At 45.4% G+C, this 13261-nt stretch overlaps 1 protein-coding gene across 6 annotated transcripts in view; it reads left to right on the forward strand.

The window, feature by feature from the left end:
• DOCK7 (dedicator of cytokinesis 7) overlaps positions 1 to 13261 on the forward strand; it is a 109082-nt gene that overhangs the window by 95074 nt on the left and 747 nt on the right. For 3 of the 6 annotated variants that reach the window (XM_034064365.1, XM_034064361.1, XM_034064364.1), the window contains 7 exons: positions 776 to 790; positions 6413 to 6538; positions 7856 to 7945; positions 8343 to 8579; positions 9590 to 9733; positions 10594 to 10700; positions 11739 to 11906. In XM_034064365.1, coding sequence (XP_033920256.1) covers positions 776 to 790; positions 6413 to 6538; positions 7856 to 7945; positions 8343 to 8579; positions 9590 to 9733; positions 10594 to 10700; positions 11739 to 11906 — 887 coding nt within the window. Of the gene's footprint in view, positions 1 to 775; positions 791 to 6403; positions 6539 to 7855; positions 7946 to 8342; positions 8580 to 9589; positions 9734 to 10593; positions 10701 to 11738; positions 11907 to 13261 lie in introns of all 6 variants that reach the window. The other 3 variants (XM_034064362.1, XM_034064366.1, XM_034064363.1) reach the window with 2 other exon arrangements.

The following is a 13261-nucleotide window of genomic DNA, read 5'->3' on the forward strand; positions in this document are numbered from 1 at the left end:
GTTAAAAATCCCAATCATTGGCCACTTTATCCTTTCAGATGCTATTTTAAACTGGTTTGCATGCTGGGAAAAACTACTGTATCTTGCCTTTAGCTGGTAGGTAACATTCAGAAATGTTGGGGTTTTGTTGTTCTGTTCATTTGGTGGCTAAATAATTGAAGGAACCTTTCTAAACTTAGATGGTGCAGAACGCACCAGCTGAGGTGCTGAGCGTTTCATGAGAGACATCTGAAGTTAACAAACCTCATGAAGCTCAACAGACCTCAGCTAGGCAGGAGATGAGAGCACTTGGCAAGCCTCAAGAAGCAGATGTGCTCTTCTAGGAGAGGCCTGTTGGGTGCATGCCTTTCTGTTAGGGCAGGCAAGCACTCAGCAGACCCTCCTCCAGTACATGCCAATGCTGCTCCAAGCCCCCAGCCCCAGTCAGCTTCTGTACATGGGCTGCTGGGTGCACTGTTGGTGTGGTTACCCTTAAGCTGCCATCAGCTGCTCAGTAGATGTTGATCAGTTCATTGATTTCATAGGATGCAGCCGAGGGTCTGGGGGTTTTCTTCCCATGTTCTGGCATTGCTGGGTTCCTGAGGTTAAATGAACCAACAGAGGACAGCTATTGGGTGTACTTCTGGGCCAGAAAAGGGCATTGTGGATGCATGATGACTTGTAATCATTGAAACCATTTGAGGTTTATGATACCTTACATTGATGGTCATGTTTTGGCCTTTGAAACTCTTTCTTTGGTTTCTGTGACATGCGCTTTTTACTTTTTATCACACAGAGTACTGGCTGGGAGGTAGGTAACTCCATTTTAGTTAGTAAAGAACACTAATAGATTTTTCAGATGACTCACGCCAACGCTTGCCCACATGTGCTAGTTGTGGGTATTTCTGTTGCTGTCTGCTGTTAAAACAATTCATTAACCAAAGAAATACCAATAAACCGATTGTGGTTGTAGGAAATTCTTCATAAGAAGCTGTAGGTAGTGCATGGATGCTGATGTGTTCCACTAATGAGGTTCTTTGGTGAATGAGCCACTGTATCATCACTAGTTTGTTTTTATAATATGTTTATATTTCTTTTCATCAGCATTGACACAGAATATCATCCCTTCATGTCATATTTTCACCCCACCCACAGGGGTCGATTTAAGCACTAATGCTCAGAGGTACTGAAACACAAAGCTGGTTTACTGCATATACAGACCCTATCACAGAGAATAGGCTGCTTCATTCTGTTCATTTAAGAACAATCAGTTTGTTGTGTAGCTGTTTTTCTGGCAGCAAAATAGCTCAGTTGTGTTAACTGGAGTCAGTTTGCCCGCTGTTTTCTCTGTGGAGGCTGCTTGCTCACGTTTCTACAACATACACCATGAGAACCACACATTTGGATTATAAAATAGACAAAGTGGTCGGCTTCATCCACAGTCATACACAGAATCATGGAGTGGATTGGAAGGGACCTCTGAAGGTCATCTGGTCCAACTCTCCTGCTGAAGCAAGGCCGCTTAGATCAGGCAGCCCAGGACTATGTCCAGACAGCTTTGAACATCTCCAAGGTTGGAGAATGCACACAGCAGTTTGGTAACTTAGGCCCTAGTGCAGTCGACACAGTGGGTGCATGAACTTTGAGAGGTATCAGGAGACATCTAAAACATTTTGTGGATATGATGTTATTTGCTTGGCGTGCAGCTGTCCAGTTTATCTCTGCTTTCTGTGAATCAGGAAACTCAGGGTGGGCCACCTCACTCCAGGTTTCCACCACAGGGAGTGTTTAAGCCCACCCTTATTAAACCAAGACCAAGAAGAAAGTTCTCTTTCACTGTGTGACTTAAACCATTTGGGCTGATGATGTCTAAACATCAGTTTTAATTGTGGCCTGGCAAGAAACGAAATTCAGCAGCTTAAAAGTAAACCCTGACACTTAAGGGCTGGCCCTGTAAGTAGTTTACATGTTGCTCTGAAAGGTCCCAGCAGATGAGGCAGAACAGTGATCCAGAGTACATGTTGCACGAGTGTTCACTACGTGTTCAATAGCCAACAAACGTGAAGGCCTGTGAGCATCTCTTTTGATTAGTCTGCCCCTAAATCGACCCCTGAAGAAAATCTTGTCATTGGTTATGATGCTAACACCACTCAGTCATGTTTTACTGCATGGTAAAAGACACCCATGGTTTCAGTTCTCGTCTGTCATCGTGCTCCTTCATTGCCACACTTCTTCTGATCTTTGTGCTTTGTAGCTTTCAGATTTGTTGCATGTTTTGCCTTTTTTCCTTGTTTTAAATATTTTAATTGATGCTGGCCCTTTTTTATTTTCAAGTTGATTTGCTGCCAAGTTGCTGCTTGTTTGTTGTTTGGAATTTCCCTAATTAAATACTTTCTGTTTTCTCCTCTCTCGCCCTGGTTGCTGACCCTCCTCCCCACTCTTACTATTGTCTGTTGTGGTAAGTTCCTACTTGTGGAATTTTCTTTTTTGTTTTTCCCCTTTCTCTTTTCCCCTTTTTGTTTTTTTGTTTGTTTGTTTTACACTGTGAAAACCCCAATTTCATTTTACCAAAGAGCTCTGCCAACACCAGGACTACCCCTTCCTATCACAAGGAACGTAGTGTTGCCAACTACAAGCACTGATGCGTTTCTGATGCCTGCTTCAACATACCAAGTGGTGGGGTTTGCTGCTTGTGTGTAAATTGAGTAATTGAGTAAAGGCTGAGTTAATTCTTTCTGTTTGCTTTCCACTTAGGAAAGTTGTTAGGAAAAATCTTTCCATGCTCTGCCATGAGAACTCAAACATGCTTTTTAAAGTGTGCAGGGTGAGGTTGCCATTGAATAGCAGGACTCCAGGAGCTGGTGCTTTCAAAAGGTCAATATTAGAAGGCTTGTAATAGTTGGCAACACTGCAAAAGACCTTAAAATTCAGCAAGAAAATAACCATGCTCAGCTTGGTAAAGATGGTTGGATTTCACGTTCTGCATAGTGTGTATGGAGTTACTTTTATTCCTACACTTGGGCTGACTCTGCCTTCTGTGTTGGTCTTGGTGAAGAAAGCAGACACAATCCTGCTTGCGTCTGACTTTTTCAACCCTTTGTTGGCAAAGCTTTTTGTGTGCGTGCAAGAGATGACTCTAAAACTGTATTCCCAGCAATTGTGAAAGGTATTTACCATGCATAATAACAAATCATGAACCTTCATACATCATGGTGGCTGTTATCTGCTCTGCCAGTTCTGTGATGGCTATTCAGTGTTCACCTTCATTCTCTTCTCCTCACAAAGACCTATTATTTTTTTCATAAAATAATAGGAGATTAAATGCTTTTAATAATTTCTCCCTCATACCTGCATTTGTAGCTCTTTTCAGAAACAAGACCATGGAGTATTATAACTTAAAGTTATTTGTTTTCTTCTCTGTGATGAGATAGAGTTTGCTATTGGCTAAATTTCAAAGATCCTAGTTCAGAGCCATCCCATGTTCTTAATGCCAGGCATGAAACTGAGCTCTCCTCATCTTAGGGAACTGACAGCTATTGAATGTCTATGCAAGGTATGGAATGGCCCATAGGTGTTTGCTATCCATCCATAGGAGTTAGTTTTCATCCCCTTGCTTCCATGTTTCATCCCTCAACATGAGTCACATACATTTCATGGCTGATAGATCCAGGGGAGAGATGCTTGTATTGCCTTAGGGGCTAACCAGTGCTTCTCACTGTCTGCTTTTCTCCTTGGGATCCTTATGATGGCTGAGTTTTAGCAAGTAGATTTATCAGGAAAAGCCAGTGCATCTGATCTTCATGATGATGAAACAAGTACCTAAGTTGGGAGCTGCCTTCACACAGGGGCACTGAATCTCACCCAGCTTCCCTGCTGCTACCATTCCTGGGACTTCCCAATGCCCCATTACTCTGATTTTATGTGTTTAATAAATGCCACCAGAACTTCGGGTTAATTTATGCTGATCAACAGAGAGCATTTTCTTCCTCCCTCCTTTTTTATGGCAACATAAATGAGCACTGTAACAGATAGCTGTAACAAATACCTGCCTGGGCAGATGCCCATGTGTCAGGCACCTTCTAAGGACCCGGTTCTGCAAATGCTTCATACCCTTAAAGTCACTTGCCAAGTAGGCAGGAAAAAACACATGAATTTAAAGAGCAGCAGTGTGTCCTCTGCTGGGGCCTGCCCTGTGCCCATGGATTGGGGCAGGATCCCATCAACTTCCATATGGAGCATTCCCAGCCCCAATATAAGGTTTGGGGAATTGTTTCACATGGCAGTTACCCTTAAAACAGACATGATGCTACCTTGGGAAGTGCTTTGAGAAAGGAGCCCTGGAGTCACAACCCATAGCATTGAGATTGAATGGAAATAAATAGCATAGGAAGCTGAAAATGCTGGGTCTTGAGGGATTTTAGTGTAGGTAATATAGCCCAAAACTGTGGCTTTGAAGAGGTAGTGATGAGTGAATTAAGGATTCAATAGGCTGCTCATTCGTGTGTGAGTCCAGAGAAATGGGCATTGGAGAAAGATAGGGAATCCAGGGAAATAGCAACCAGATGTTGCCAGATGGCACTTCCAGTAAACCAGTAATAGCTCTGCAGCTGGGGCTCATACCCTGGGAGGTGCTCCTGGGGTGGCTGTGGTATGAGGAAACCCTGTAGGTTATGTTGGCAGATGGAGCTGGATAAGGCCCTCTCTGGAGGAGGGATGCTTGGGGGGACAGGCTGGAGCAGGGATCCAAGGAGCCACCTGTGCCACATTAAGCATATCAGCATCTCTGGGTGCAACTCCTTGTCTTAAACTGGAGCATGTGTCTGCACTTTTAGCAGAGCAGAGCTGATGGATTCGTGTCTGTGGATGTCCCATAGTAAAGCCAAGGTGTGACCTGCATGTATTAAGCAAGGCTGCTGCTGGCTCTGGTCACTTCAGGCTTCACTTCTACATCAGAGGGGGGTATTGGAGAGCTTTGTCCTCTTGAAGGTGCTTGGGGTGAGCAGCAGCCCTCACCCCAAAAAGGCAATGCTGTGTCCATCTGGCTGTGCTTTGGGTGAAGGGAGCTGAGCATCAGTGTCCTCCAGGCCAGGAGAAGGCAGTGGCTTGCTGTGGCAGTGCTTTTTCCAGCCTCTACACATTCCCTGAGGGGTTTTCTTCTTTAATTTGTCTCATTTATCCTCTTTGCCTTCCATAGATCACATTCACCATCACCACAAGAGATCAGTTTGCCATAGCAAAATATTAAACAAAAACTAATGGTACCCGGCAGCCAGGACATCTGTAAGTGCTGTGTGAAACCAAACAGCAGCCCAGATTCAGAAACATTGAGCATTAAATACTACATCACACTTTATCTCACGAGAGTAAAGGTGAACATTCCCAGTGTTTCCTGCTGAAAGGCGTTTCTGGTTTGTGCATGTGGCGTGAGTTGTTTTAACAAAACCAAAGGTGTGATTTATTTGTAAAGCATTTCTCTTCTCTCTCTTTCTTTTTAATCAGATTTTCTTCGTTACTTTCCCAGCAAAAGTCTCTCTTCTCTCTCCTTTTGTTGCATTTCTGGGCCAAATTCACCACTGGCTCAAACGGAAGCAGGTACATGATAACAGTGGATTGCATCTGCTTTCGCCAGGAGTGACTTCGGCCCTCTTTACTAGACATTAGATACTAGAAGAGAACGTAACACCTTCCAGTTGACATGCTGTTTACAAAGCACTTGGCGTGTGTGTGTGAGTGAACTGGACATTGACTTCGGCCCAATCCTGCAATTACTCCGGAGTGGATTATGGGGGCTCTGGTGTGGGAATTTTCAGGGATATCTGTGTCTAACATCCTCCCTGCCTGCTGCAACTAGGCTTCCCTTGCCTACAGGCTGCCAAAAGGTTGATCAGGCATTGGAACAGACTTCCCAGTTAAGTGATGGAGTCACCATCCCTGGAAGTGCTCAAAAACATGGAGATGAGCCCCTCAGTGCCATGGGTTAGTGGTGGCCTTGGCAGTGCTGTGGTAATGGTTGGAGTTGATGCTCTTAAAGGTCTTTTCCAACCTCATTGATTCTGATTCTGTGAAAGGTCTGCAGAGGATTTGGAGAGCCTGAAATAACCACCCAAATAAAGGGATTTGTTTCTCAGAGGTGTTTGACACCTCCAGGCTTCTGGGGTGGGAGAAGTCATTGCAGGGTTGGGCTAATGGTCATAACTGATGCATACGATTTCATATTAGTTACAACCTCATTGCGGTGTTGCTGCTAAACGCATTCATGCTGAGTTCCAGGTGTGGTTTTCTTTCCCTTCTTTCTTTCTCTTATTTTTCCTTGGTTTATTTAATTTCTTTTTCATTTTGCATAAGTTCAGGAGCCTGCCTGCAGCTGTGCTTGGGGGTACTCGTGTCTCCACACTGAAATAACCTCTTGTTTCTCCAAACCTAGGATGGAAAGAGGATGTTTGGCACCTACTTCCGGGTTGGTTTTTATGGAACTAAATTTGGAGACCTGGATGAGCAAGAGTTTGTTTACAAGGAACCCGCCATAACAAAGTTAGCTGAGATCTCCCATAGGCTCGAGGTGAGATGATTGTGTCTGTGTGTTGCACTTGGACTGCTTTGCATCACTTACTTGCATTGCCAACTTACAGGAAGAGGTGGAAGTGGATGTTGTTGGGCAAAACCAGTCTCTTGCAGCTGATGCAGGGCTGAGCTCAGAGAAACAGCCTCTTGGTAATGCAGTTTGCAGAGCCCATGCAGTGACCCAGAGCTGATGCTTCCTGTCCTCTTGCCAGTGCCACCTCTGAAGGAGGAATGCAGGGAGAGGAATCCCAAAGGTTTTCCCTGATCTTGCAGCAAGAGCTGCAGATCTGCTGTGATCATTGGAGGGTTTGTGGTGTATTACACAGTGCTTGCATTTCCCTTCTGCCTCCTGGTGTAAGTGGGATGACCTGGCCTTGGAAAAAGGCTGAGATGCCTTTCAGGAGCTGATTTTCAGAAAGTATTGCATTTTGTTGTCATTGTGGTGCCTTCACATCATGTTCCTCTACTCATAGACATCAGGCCCTCTGAGGTGGGACATCAGAGGCCTGAAGTTTGTTTCAGTTGTGAACAAGTAAAGGCAACTCTGTTAATAGAACTGGAGCTTGAGTGCAGCTCCAGGTACCACCAGTGATCATCTGTACCATGCACCAGTCAGTCTGTCCTGGTTCTGTGCCAGCTAACCTGTGTTTAAACAATGTCCTAGCACAGTCTGGGGTACATCACAGGCCAGAGACTGTTCCCACAGTGCACTGATGAGGCCATTCCCAGTGGGAGAGGAAAAGCGTTCAGCAGCATGGCTCTGGGCCATGCCATGCGCCTTGTTCATTAGGACCAAAGGGCAGAGCTGGCCCTGTTACCCTGTTTTATTTGCTAGGGTAGATCCAATGTCCTGTTGTTGCTCACAACAGTTCAGCTGCTGTCACGTTGTCTGAGGTTTAAGCACATGAGACCGAGTTCAGAACCTGGCCATTCCCCCAGCCCAGCAAAGCCGTGCTCTGATGTGGCACCTCATTCCCGGCGGATCCCACTCTGACCCCAGTGTTCAGTTGAGCTCACAGACACAGAGCGAGCTCAAATGGCTTGTTCAGAGCCATGCAGCCTCTGTGTGTGCAGTTGGAAGGCTCCCGAGTTCTCCTGCCTTCCAGGGCATTAGGGTTGTTTTTTCCTGTTGCCCCTGGAATGTGATTGATTCAATTCTCCTGGGTTCAGCAGATCACATTCAGCCCCAGCACTGATGGTGTTGAAGGCTTTTGGAGCTTCACCTCCCCTGAATATGCCTTTTGTCTCTCCAACCCCCATCTCTCATGGCTGCATTTGATGTTTTCTTTCAATGCTTTTTTGCTCTTGGTTACAGGGATTTTATGGAGAACGGTTTGGGGAAGATGTGCTTGAAGTGATTAAGGACTCAAACCCTGTGGACAAATGTAAACTAGATCCTAACAAGGTAAGAACACAAGTACACATTTAGAGAAGTAGAACAGGTCCTGAGTGTATGCAAACATTATGAGACAAATCCAGAACAAGGGGAATGGCTTTGAGCTGACAGAGGGGAGATTGAGATGAGATCTTAGGCAGAAGCTCTTCCCTGTGAGGGCATTTGAAGACCATGAGGGAAGAGGGGCAGTGAAGTGTATTTCTTGCAGTCCAGAAAGTGCTGAGCCCTGTCAATGGGAGAGTGACTTTTCCAAGTAAAGGCAAAAACCAGTCCGAGTTACTCCAGAGGTGGCTCCAGGAAGGAAGAGATCAATCTGGGTTATTGGACTGCTTAACACTGGAGTGCAGGAGCCAGCTCTTCTCCGGGCCCTGCACCTGACCTTACACCCTTGGGTTCCTCCCTGCAGGCCTACATTCAGATAACCTACGTGGAGCCGTACTTCGACACGTACGAGATGAAGGACAGGATAACGTACTTCGACAAGAACTACAACCTGCGGCGGTTCATGTACTGCACTCCCTTCACACTGGACGGGAGGGCTCACGGCGAGCTGCACGAGCAGTTCAAGCGCAAAACCATCCTGACCACATCCCACGCCTTCCCTTACATCAAAACCAGGATCAACGTCATTCACAAAGAGGAGGTGAGGCCTGAGCGCTCAGGGGCTTGAAGGGAACTATTGCACAACACTGAAGGAGGTGGATGTTACTGAAACTCGTGTGATGTACTATTGTGTGTGTAGTTTAATGCCATGGCCATGTCCCTTCATGCTGTCACGTTAACACAGATGTGTCCTCCTGGCCATCACTAACCTACCTTTTACATCTCTGTTAAAGATGCAGGAGTTCAATTGAGTGAGAGCAGACAGCTCCATCATGAGCTGCTCAGGCTGTTCACTGCAGGAACTGTGTGAGGTGTCTCTGCCCATGTTAGGGGCTTGGAACTGCATGGTCTTAAGGTCCTTTCCAACCCAAACCATTCTGTGATTCTATGACTGTGCCTGAGACTCCTCAATCTGAGTTTAAAAATGCTTTGTTTCTTGAACTTTTCCCCGTTCCTGTTCAACCTAAACAAAACCCAGACCAATTTAGTAATGCAGCATGACCTGCCACCTCTTTCACCAGCATGTCCAGACCACAGTGGCTGGTCTATGCAGGGGCTTTGGTGAACTTTGTAGTGACGCATGTACTCCCTTCCACTCTGCTTGAACAGCGTGTCCTTTGCTCTGTGTTGCAGCTCACTTGCATGGCCTCAGCAATGAGGGAGGTCCTGAGAGTTTACAGAGAGACTTATCCCATTGCTATGTTAATTTTTAAGGGAGGGATGCAATCACTCAACCTGATACAAAATGCTTGGGCACTGACATAGTGCTGTAACCCTGGGCAGTTGGTTGCAGTTGACACAAGTCCGTCTGCCCACAAGCTCTTGAGCACCCAGGTATAGAAACACATTTAGAAGTCAAACTTTGTCTTAATGTTCCTAAACCAAGGCTGAGATGATGCATTCCTGAAGTGCTGCTCTCCAGACTGTCAGTCTTATCAGTGTCCTCCACCACTTCAGCATGTCTCCCCAAAGTGACCTTGGTGTCTCTGAAGTCTGTGTCTGCTTGGCAGTCTCAACCATAACAATGCTCTATTCTGGCTACTTGCTTAGATCATTTTGACACCCATTGAAGTTGCCATAGAGGACATGCAGAAGAAAACACAGGAATTAGCTTTTGCAACCCACCAAGACCCTGCAGACCCAAAGATGCTTCAGATGGTGCTGCAAGGATCAGTAGGTACCACAGTAAATCAGGTGAGCATCGCTGAGTTGGAGACACTGGGGTAGTCTGTATCTCTCAATGTAGTGGATGTTCAGCATTAGGCCTTATTCCTAAATTATCTTTTTCTCCCCATTCAATGTATGGGATGTGTTTAAGGTCACTGGTGGGTTTAGACCAGCTGCTCTCAGTGACTTTGCCATTTAAGTAAGAGTCCTGGAAATGTAGTTAGGTCTGAAAAGTGGCTGAGAAGAGACAGCCCTCCCTCAGTTACCTGCTCCTTCCTGGCATTCACAATTGTTTCTGCCCTGCTTCTCTTCCCATAAAAACCCCAAACAACCCCAAAACAAAACATTTTACTGCTTTTCCTTTGGTTAGCCAGGCTCTGGTGGGTGGAAATAACATTGTGTCCTGTTGTGGGTTATGAGCAAAGTGGAAAGCAAAAGTAGTGAATGGAGAAACACTGAGGAAAAAGTGATGGAGAAGGAGCAAAGCTTTGCTAATGCAGAAGCTGGAAAACAGGAATCAGCTGGAGCTTAAAGTTCTGGGTTAAGTTTGCAGTGCTGGCAAATACTTCCCTAGTCCATCTGTGTTGTTTAAACTTTGCCTTAGTTGTGAGCTGAGCAAACTTTGTCAAGAGTCCTTATAAGAGGAAACAAGTGGAGAATCTGTGCGTTTTCTCACACTGCTTTCCAAAAGCAGAGTTTTATTTAAAACTAAAAGAAAGCCTAAAAGAGATGCGGTTGTCACGGGGTTTGGTGATTTAGGCCAGATTTAGCAGCTGCAATTCTTCAAGATTTAAGTAAATGTTGCATTTTATGAGTGTTTCTGTGTGCAAGAAGCTTCTCCAGTGATTGACTATGAGAAACGTACTTCTCCTTTCCTCCTCCTAAAGGGACCATTAGAAGTGGCACAAGTTTTCTTGTCTGAAATACCCAATGATCCAAAGCTCTTCAGACATCACAACAAGCTACGGCTCTGCTTCAAAGACTTCACAAAAAGGTATGGAATATTGTCTTCAACTTTCCTGCCAGATGCTGCTCCTTCTACCACATCAGGCAGGAATATGTTCAGTAACACAGGGAGCATCCAGAGAGCAGAGTAACTCCATCTGTCCACTTCTCATAAGCAGCTGTATCCCTCAGGTGCCCAGGTGGTTCCCTGTTTCTCTGGTGCTGCTGGTCCAGGACTTAAGGGGCTGAAGTCTTTGCTGTTTATCAGGAATGAATTAGTGATCACAGTTGAGCTGCGAACAAGTGTTCCTGTTCCAGAAAACACAACTAGCCACGCTGGCACAGATGAACTCACAGCTTGGCAGGGTCAGGAGGAACTCCTGAATTGGCCAGGAGATGTAGTTTCCTTCTGGAGTGAATTTCTCCATACGGAGTGGAAGCCTGCTGGCAGAATTCCCTTAAGAAATGTGCTGGCTGCTCTTCTTCCCTCTTGATGAATGCATTGCAGTCTCATACAGCATCTTTTGCAAGCACCAAAGAATTAAATATATATATATAATTGAAATAAAAGTGTTCCAAGCAATTAGATCCAGTGGCAACATAGTTTTCCTGTATGGAATAAATGGCATTGGTGATACAGTTCTTTTCATACCTTCTGTTTAAATTCCATCAGTGGAAATAGAAGAGTTCCTGATGAGCACCTCAGTCTGCTGTTTATTAATCTTTTTCTTGGGGAGAGCAGTAGATCTATCCAGCTTGAAATAAATCCTCTTGGAGTGGAAGGGGCTAGATGGAGATCAGCTTTTCATTTCCCTCCAGAGAGGGTATATGTAACTGGAGAGTAAATTGAAATAAGGAAAGGAATTGTCACTCTGAAGGTGAAATGGGAATTGGGAATATGATGCCCTCCCCTTTTCCCATGGACACCAAGTGGTTTAGCTGAGTCTTTATTACCCCAAAGTCAAGATAGAGAAGGTTATTCTGTCATCCCAGAGGAACAGTGATTTGGTTTTGGTCCTGTTGCATTAACAGCTCTGTAGCAGGTCCTTTATTATGTGCCCAAGTTTTACCAGCTTTTATTTCCTAGATGTGAAGATGCTCTGCGCAAGAACAAGAGCCTGATCGGTCCAGATCAAAAGGAATATCAGCGGGAACTTGAAAGGAATTACCACCGGTTAAAGGAAGCTCTCCAGCCCTTGATAAACAGAAAGATCCCACAGTTGTATAAAGCAGTGCTGCCGGTCACTTGCCACAGGTGGATATCTGATTTTACTCTTTCAGCAGAGATAAGGAGGGTATAAAACTGGGGACTCGGGTGTCTGATCTTCCTGGTGAGCCTGTGACATCCGTTTGGCTTCAGTCATGGCTCTTTTGGCCTTTTCCCCTTCTGTCCTGACTTCAGAGCACATCCCCTTCCCAGCAGTTATGGTAGGTGGTGTTTGCAGTGGTTCCTTTTGCTTCTGACCTATGGCAGTTTGTTTGGGTTGATTTTTGCATCCTGCATCTCATTCTTTTTAGATTCAAAACCACTCTCAGCATGGCAGGACTTTGAACACTGGTTTGTTCCCAGTGAAACTGGGCTGAGGAGCTCCAGAGGCAGGCAGGGTGGAAAAACAGTTGGTGTCTTCCATGCTGGAAGACTGGGAAGAGGAATCTGGTCTTTTTGTTCATCTGCAGTGAGACTGAACATAAAAACCTTGTTGGGAATGTAAGTAGCAGGTCAGAGCCTGTAGTGTTGTAATCCCCTGGCACCAGCTGAGGCTGAGCAGAGGGACTTTGGGTGGATGGTTTCTAACAAGACTCCAGCTCCCAGAACAGGGCAGAAGTGCTTCCCAGGAGTTACCCTGCACATATTCCTTGGTTTCACAACCCCTGTCATGTCCCACATCAGCAGGGTAGGCTAATGCAATCCAGCAAGACAGCTCTGACCATTGTAATCTCACAGCAGGGAATGAGGTGGGGGTGTTCCTGGTACTTGATTAGCACCAAGCAGGATGGTTACAGTGCTTTTAATGAGAGACCCTTGAGATTTTCGTGGATGTGGACTTCAGCTCATGTCTGTGCTGTTGGTTTTAGGAGAATACAGCCCTTCCTTTGAACCTCTCCTCATGTAAGTGTTGTTCAGAGGTAAAGAGTGATGGGGAACATAAAAACTGTTGTGAAAAGAGAAACTTGGCAAGCTTGTGTTATAAGAAGAGCAAGGTTTGTGCTGCAGGAAGAAGGAAATGGATGTGCCCAGCTCACACAGCAGTGCTTAGGGATGTTCCTGTAGCTGAATTCGATGTGTTTTTCTGTCTGCTGAACTCTGCAGAAAGGTGGCCTCTCCTCATTACCCAGGTCCATGATGTTCTAAGCTCTCTTTAAGGTGCTGGTGTTCTCTGCTGCAGGCAGTTTCCAATGGCTGGGCATGGTGGGAACACCTGTGTTTCCCTTCCTCACCCAGTAGGACCCTCACACGCACTTTTAGCATGGTGATTATTTCTAATCTTGTGAAATTCAGCCTATGCAGGGAAGCTAATACAGATATTCCAGGCAAATTCCATGTAGAGATTTATTGGAAAGACTTAAATCAGAGGTCAGTAGTGCAGATGGTTTGTGCTGCTTCTTTTG

This window comes from Melopsittacus undulatus, chromosome 6 (genome assembly GCF_012275295.1).
Source record: "Melopsittacus undulatus isolate bMelUnd1 chromosome 6, bMelUnd1.mat.Z, whole genome shotgun sequence".
Taxonomy (NCBI): Eukaryota; Metazoa; Chordata; class Aves; order Psittaciformes; family Psittaculidae; genus Melopsittacus; species Melopsittacus undulatus.